This window comes from Photinus pyralis, unplaced genomic scaffold (genome assembly GCF_008802855.1).
Source record: "Photinus pyralis isolate 1611_PpyrPB1 unplaced genomic scaffold, Ppyr1.3 Ppyr1.4_LG7, whole genome shotgun sequence".
NCBI classification, from domain to species: domain Eukaryota; kingdom Metazoa; phylum Arthropoda; class Insecta; order Coleoptera; family Lampyridae; genus Photinus; species Photinus pyralis.
Genome location: NW_022170738.1, coordinates 17,515,140 through 17,523,061, shown reverse-complemented (window position 1 = coordinate 17,523,061; position 7,922 = coordinate 17,515,140). Strand labels below are relative to the sequence as shown.

Below are 7,922 nucleotides of genomic sequence, written 5' to 3'. Positions count from 1 at the left end.
GTCATGGCTTAACATGATTTTGGTAAGTGGATTTATTGGCGAATTTTTGATAAAATAGTGAGAAATACACCTGAAAATGAACTAATTAGTATATCATTAGACGTGGAAAAAAATTTCCTTTCGATTGTTGTCATTATAAACCCTCTAAGTTAACATGATGAGCAACTATCTACAAAAAACCCTTTTCCCATGTTAATTCCCTATTTTCGGTTTGGAAATATTCATCCGGTATATCAAACCTTTGTCTAAGTAAATCAGAGTCGGCACATGGACGTATTTTAAGCTGCGAAATAACTATCGATTTCGATGAAATTTCAAATCTCAAAGTTGCACTTTAATAAGGAATACAATCGTAACTTAAAAGTGAAAGTATTAGACCAAATTTTTGAGTTGTGGATGTGGATTATTCAAGAGAGAATTTTTGCGACCTCCAGAGTCGGTAACCCAGACTTTTCCCAATTATATATCGTTATTTTTCGTGGAATGTTTCCAAAAGTAATTGATTTCTATAAAATCTGTAAATCTACATCTGATTATACGCTGAAACGGCAATTTGAAACTAAAATTGATTTGTATGCAACCAGGTAAACAAAGTTGTTCCGTGGTTCACATAAGTAAATACACTTGATAAAATTTTGCCAAGAATTGTTAATTTTTGTGATTCCAAGCAAAGAGTAACTAATAATTAGTATGTATTCTTTGCTGCAAGAGACGGTACATATATAGTACCTACCGAATCTAACTGTTATAACTAGATAGCTAGCAAAAAATATTCCTATTTTTCCATTATTTCCTAAAATTTTGAGTTAATCTACCCATGTCATTCCATGTCATAGGTACTTGTGGGTGTACTATATCAAAGAGTATTCTTTGACTATATTAAACAGAAATCACCGGTGTAATGAGTACTACTTATTTGTCGTCCAGTCATTAGGTCTTCCAATTTTTTTAGGTCTTGCTTCAAAAATACAATTTCACTATACTCTGTTTTTTAACTAGGAAGACGGATTTAAAAGTTCCCGCAAAAAATCTTGGTTTCTATTGGCTCGCGCTGCGCCCGTTTTACACCCAGGTAAAATTGCTATTGACATGCTTTAACTGTCAAATTTAATCGCGATTCTCGTCCTTAACTGTTGTACTTATTTTTGAGTTTTTGTGTGTTCTGAGTCCATTTGCATAAATTTTAACAAAAAAACCAGTTCTTTTAAGAACGAAAGTTAATATTTCGCGTCCTAAGTGTACTGGTATTAGTGATGGATTCAACTCCAAGTACCAGTAAAGTAAGCTTGTCTCCTTTGAAAAAAAGGTTGTCGCTTAAACTTGGGTCATTTTATCAGTCTCCGAGAAGCAGTTTATTATAAACAATTGTTGTCCGATACTCCGGATATGAATTTTGCTACGCTTGTGTTGAAGATTGCATCTACCACAGGTAACGTAAATAATGATGTAGGTATATATTTGGTTATTAAAGTATGACACATATTAGGAGTTGCACGATCTACAGTATACCGGATAATTAAAGAATATCGAAGTACTGGGATTGTTACCCCTTCGAAACGACCCGGTTGTCATAACGCTGTTGCAAATGTGAGCTCTGACGATTGGCGGAATTGTGTGCAACACGTTATTAAGGAACAAAATAAGATGTGTAGATTGGATGGTCTAATGGATACACTTATAGAACCATTAATTATTTCACTCGGATCGGAAGACAGTGACAGTTTTAGTGAACTTTTGGAAGAAGTGACTAAATCGCTTATACATAAAGCAGTGAACTGTGCTGTTTAATAATATGAGTATAATTCCATTGTTCTGAATTTATTCAATAACTTAACATTTGTTGTAAATTGTAATGTGGATTGTGTAGTATTACAACTGATAAAAACATTTAAAACTACAATTCAAAATAATGTTTCAAAGGCCAAAAAATGTATGCAGGATGATTACCTATTATCAGTGTATTACCTATTTATTATAATTCGCTTTTAAAAGTATGATGTATGCATAATATAAAGGAGTTCCTACCAAATAATAACCCAAAAGCATAAATAATGAAATCTATCCAAATGTGAAAGAAAATCACATCACGCAACCCACAATACATGTCTGTACAAAATGAGTCTATTATTTTTGTTACTAGATTCTAGTGACATTTCCAGTGTAAATCAGGTTTTTAAATCCGTCTTCCTAGTTAAAAAACAGAGTATACGTATATTTAAAAACTTGTCTACAGAGAGCTAAACAAAATACACTTACAAATAACAAGGGTTGGTTCTATCGACAACACATTTACCTGAAATGGCATTCTAAGTATTAGCTACACTCCGGATTGTCTTCTACCTTGACGCAGAACATCGATTATCGCAATGTAAATTTGTTAACCAACGGTTTCTCCCCTGAAAGTTGTCTGTTAAATGCCCAACACGTGGTGTTAACTAATTAATACTGTACGTCACATTCATAACAGTATATTATATCACCTACACTCATCGTTCTCAATAGCACAATTAGCGAATGCTATTTCTACATCACATCGTAGGGGTACTTCTTCCGACTTTACCGGCTGATTTCGCTTCTTGCGATGTAAATGTTTGTAGAATGATACAAAGAATGGTTTATACGCAATAAACAGTAACATATACAATCCAAGCAGTGTCAGTGCTAGGGATGCGCCTAGCATTATTTGAGGAGAAATTAGATATATTTTCAGCAATATCTTCATGTAGTGTGGCAACGAAGCCGAAGTTTCGACCCACAGTAATGGGAAGTAGAGCTCGGGAACGTCCTCGTATACCCTAAGAAAGTGGAACGATTACTTGGTGGTGATCGTATAAGATAAACCTACATTATGCTATCTATGGGGTGCAGGTACATGTTTAGCTGGATTCGTAGCGCAGCTTCAATTGGTGCTCCGGTGGTCTGAAACGAATCCATATTGAAAACCGTGAAAGAAAACAGCAAAAGCTTACGGGTTCAAGAATAATGTACGATTGGTGCTTATCTTCTCGAGGTTGCAGCCCTTCCACATTCTCTAAGTAATACTGATCGGCGCCATAAAAATGTGGAAGGGAACCATAGGTTGGCAAACCGTATCTGCAGGACGAAATGTTAAAAACACCAGATGGTATGCATTTGCCTGCACAGTAGCACTTGTTTTCCGGTATCAATGTACCATTGTCCAGAACTCCAGCACCGATTGCAAATTTGTAACCCGAAATACCATCCACCGTGACATTTCCCACGTAGTCAAATCTTAAATTTCGGCAAAACTGGGGAATAAATACTTCAATATACTCCCGTTTGATGGTATGAGGGTACAATTCGCCTGCCGATGACCGGCCTAATTCCGCACACGAACCGGTAAACTGTGTCAATTTGCTTTCGTAGTTCCACTGGCGAATTTCGAAATTCCCCATCTCGCCATCGTCCATATTGATTGCACCTTCGAAGGCGGACGTGCCGTTCAGCTGCAATTGAAAGGTTTTTAATCGCGTTTCGGTTACGGAAGTCACCTTACGATGAAAAGCCAACCGAACTTATCGAAGCGCGGAATTTCGGACGCGATAAATGGTAACATCTTTGCTATGTCGACGATTATATCGTCATAGCCCTCCAGTAGTAACTGATTTGCCGATCGCGTAGTGTCCACCGTGGGGTATACCGCCGAGAAGACCATTGAAGCTCCGCGTTTAAGGAAGTAGTTCCAGTTCTGAATGTAATGAGCACAAGCCTACAAAATAAGAAATTTTTCAATTTACAATAGTTTTTTGAGCCAAGTACGTGAAATCATTACAGATTAATTAATAACCAGGTGCCATATTCTTGACAGAACAGCTTCCTAGCTCAAACCAAAAAGCGGGCTTCACTTGGGTTTTTTAGCACATTTTTGTAAATTTATTTGTAAAAAGATAGTTCCCATTTTGGCCGACTGGCTGGCTGGAAGCAAATGCGGGCCCGTAGAAGAACGCTTGTAGAAAGTCGAGGAGTGTACATGTACCTATCGGGGCCGTGTAGTTTAACAACTTTAGGGACGGGGTTACATGATGTCGAGTCGGTGACATGTGGGCGCCATCCCCGAGCGTGCCACGCTTACGTGGTGATTTTTCACTTTTCTCATATCTCCTACAGTCTTGGCCCGATTGTTTTGTTGGTGTTGTCGGAGAGGTTAAGGTGGTTGTAACAGGACTTCACTTGGCTGGATAGGTAAAGAAGGTATTCAAGTTTCACCCATACAAAACCAGATACTTTAAGAGTTAGGCAAACATGATCCGGACCGACGAATTCAGTTATGTGCACTCATGACGAAAAGAATTTGCATTGATCCTAGACTCTTAAAAATTATCCGTTTCACGCATGTACCTTAATGCTAAATGGTAATCTAAAGAAAGAAAGCTGTTGGTATCGGCGTGATGCGGGCCTGCATTAATTTAAAGAAAATCAAAGTATCAAGGAAAACTGAATGTAGGCGAAGAAAAATTCTCGCATGTACCGCTTCATAGCGAACATGAAAGAAAGTATGTCTGGCGATAAACAGCGATGACAAGAAACGTATTGCGGAAAGCGATTTTGTTTAGCATTCATAGGCGTGTGAATATTTTGGATAGGAGAATGTACCAGTAATTTATTATATAGGACAGATGACTTTTAGATAAGAATCAAAGTTAGAATGGACACGTGATCACCTCAAATGAACAACATGGTGGAATTATAATATAAAGGAGCAAGTAAATATAAAGAAACAGAGGTGGAAACAATATCTGAACAGTAAATCAGAAGACACATATAAAATGTACAACAAAGGAACATAGTTAGAGAAGTCAAGTATGCATAGTAGCATGAATTTGGTAGGGAAATCAAAAACGACAGCAAGGGACACCAAAAACTGTTCTTTGCGATACTGAAATCGCTGAGAGAAGGGAAAACATTTCAACGCAGAACCATAAAAGACAAACAAGGACAGACATTAACTGAACCGGGCAGTATTTTGAGTAGGTGGAGGCAGTACTTTCAGGAACTGTTAGGGAGAACAGCGAAAGAACAAAAACCTCTAGTTGATGAAGAAGAAAAACAAAAAGGACTAGAGAAAGAGGACGAGAGGTTAAATAACTGGGAAGAAAGAGATTGTAGAGGAAGAGATGATGAAGGCGAATAGAAGACTGAATGTTTAATATCAAATTAAACAGAAGAAACGTCGGTCGAAAATTGGGAAATAAGTGTAATTAGAAAATGGAGAATGTTTCCAAAGGTGCTAAACACTGCAATTGTGTGGTTCCAAAAAAAAGGCGCCTCAAACGAATTAGGCACTAACTGACCTATATCTTTGCAATACGCTTTCTCAAAAATTCTTGAGAAAGCGTTTTATGCTCGAAAAAATTCACAGATTTCGCAATCCTTGCAACCATCGGAGGCATTGGAAATAACCGCACAACGCCATATGTAAAACACAAATATCCCTTATTCATACTCACAAGCTCGCTCGTGTCGCAAACGTAAACTTTCTAAGTAATAATCATCGTAACATGCATGTATCTATTCTTTACACTAAGGTAATACCATCACGGGCGATGTGCGATAAATTTAGATTCTAATTAACAAAACCCTTGCGCACTATTAAGTAAGTATCGTATCGACAGTATCCTCGACTTTTTCTGAATCTACCGATTGCAGTCGAGTACGGGACAATCATCACTTGATGCGACAGCAATTGTCTTCTTTTCTGTTCGACTAACCAGTAACTTCATACCCATACAAAACATAAGCATTTCCAATGCTAAAAAATCAATGGACTTAACATTGGAAATGTTTATGGTTTCGTAGGTATATCGTATGGGTATGCAGTTACGGGTTTTTCATTCAAGCAGAAAAGACAACGGTGGGGCGTCAAGTGACGATTGTCCCGTACCCGGCCGTGGTGGCGAGGTGAAAGAATCGTCTCCGATACTGTCGATACGGTACTTACTTAATAGTGCTCAATTGTTTTGTTAATTCCAATCTAAAATTTTCGCACATCTCCTTTGATGATATTTACGAGCATGTTACGACGATTATGATTCAGGAGTAGGGATGGGCGATAACTGTTTTCACCTATCGATAAGCATCGGGTACTTACCTATCGATATATTTTACTTATCGATATGGCGATAATTATCGAAATATCGATGGTTATCGATATATCGATACCTATCGATAGTTATCGATATGTCGATAGTTATCGATATGTCGATAGTTATCGATATATCGATATATCGATAGTTATCGATATATGATTACTATCGATAGGTATCGATATATCGATAGTTATCGATATATCGATATGTCGAAAGTTATCGCTAGGGATGGGCGATAACTGTTTTCACCTATCGATATAAGTATCGGGTACTTTCCTATCGATATATTTTACTTATCGATATGCCGATAATTATCGAAATATCGATGGTTATCGATACACCGATAACTATCAAAAGATCGATAACTGCCGCTATATCGATAAGTATTTGTATATCGATAGTTCTCGTTATGGCGATAGTTTTTAATATATAGGTATCGATATAATATTACCGATAATTTTTTTGAAAGCGTATCTAAAAACTGCATGAGTTTACTTTTATATTTTGGCGAAAGAGCCCGACAAGACAAGAGGGCTCTTTTAACAAAATATGAAAATAACCGAATGCAGTTCTTGCAACTTTAATGGAGTTACCATATTAACTGTGCAATTATCGCAGGGCTCTTTAGCTTTCTACAATGCAATTACCGCTGTAATTAAGCGGTAATTGCACGTCTCATTTGAGAGAAATATTGGATGTATCGATAGTTATCGACAGGGATAGTTATCTCATCGAGTTTTATTAATAAAATCTTTGATTGTCTTCTTTATTTTATCTAAAGAGTAGCAATTTTGATGCAACATTTTGTTCAAGTTTTTGAAGTGCTTTTTTTCTTGAGCAATCGTCAGTAAGACGAAAAGATCTATTTTCTAAAGATTTTATTACTGCGTTTATTTGGCATGGATGATGATGTGACGTAGCGCTTCTCTTGAGAAAGGGAGCAAAGTTAAGTTTGCGAAACGTCGAGCGACTAAAAATAGTAAATTTACACGAGAGTAAACCCGAAAATGGATTTTATTAATAAAAATAGTAGCGCTCGTTGAAATCTCAACAATAACATAATTTTATCGTACAGTTATCGACATATCAATATATCAATAGTTATCGACATATCGATAGTTATCGACATATCGATATATCAATAGTTATTGACATATCGATATATCAATAGTTATCGACATATCGATAGGTATCGATATATCGATAGTTATCGATCTATCGATATATCGATTTTTTTAGCTCTACCTATTGTTATTCGATATATCGATAACTATCGATACCTATCGATATATCGAAAAAAATTCCCATGCCTATTCAGGAGAGTAACGTTTGTGACACGAGGTAACTTGCGAGCGAGTGGAGCAAGTGATCCGATTGAATAAGACTCATTTGTGTTTTACGTATGGCGTTATACGGTTATCATATCCAATGTCTCCGATGGTTGAGTGCATTGCGAAATCTGTGATTTTGATTATTCTAAAGCATTTACGGCCAGTTGCACAAAAAAAAATAATCCAAGATCATTATTTAATCCTAGTATTAAGACATTTGATTGGCTTTATATTGCAGTATGCAACTAATTAAATGTCAAAATTCTTGTTTAAGCTCAGATTTGGCAAATAATGTAGGATTTTGATTATAATTCGCTTTCCTGCATCCGGTCGTTAATGACCAATCATGATCTCCTTTTATGCAAACTGCAATAATAACGAATCCGGGGTATTGCCTATCAAGGGGGAAGTACTTCGGATCTTACCAGCATCCCTATCACACATAATATCCGCGAGGGATACCGGAGGCGGGCGGCTCTCCAGA

The 7,922-nt window shown here is 36.8% G+C and overlaps 1 protein-coding gene across 1 annotated transcript; it reads right to left on the bottom strand.

The window, feature by feature from the left end:
• Nucleotides 1-2,191: 2,191 nt before the first annotated feature.
• LOC116176392 (protein peste-like) lies at nucleotides 2,192-3,735 on the bottom strand. The gene is made up of 5 exons (XM_031494923.1): nucleotides 3,518-3,735; nucleotides 2,970-3,467; nucleotides 2,846-2,919; nucleotides 2,485-2,795; nucleotides 2,192-2,396 (listed from the first exon to the last, which is right to left on the bottom strand). Exons 1-5 carry the CDS (start codon nucleotides 3,674-3,676, stop codon nucleotides 2,359-2,361), a joined length of 1,080 nt encoding a protein of 359 aa, XP_031350783.1. The 5' UTR covers nucleotides 3,677-3,735; the 3' UTR covers nucleotides 2,192-2,358.
• Nucleotides 3,736-7,922: the final 4,187 nt, after the last annotated feature.

Bases quoted from the DNA above. Each gene is read 5' to 3' on its own strand.
- LOC116176392 (XM_031494923.1), bottom strand. From the start codon at position 3,676: ATGGTCTTCTCGGCGGTATACCCCACGGTGGACACTACGCGATCGGCA. The intron at 3,468-3,517 runs GTAAGGTGACTT...TTTCAATTGCAG, and splicing joins AGTTCGGTTGGCTTTTCATC to CTGAACGGCACGTCCGCCTT. The intron at 2,397-2,484 runs GTAGGTGATATA...GACAACTTTCAG, and splicing joins TGCTATTGAGAACGATGAGT to GGGAGAAACCGTTGGTTAAC.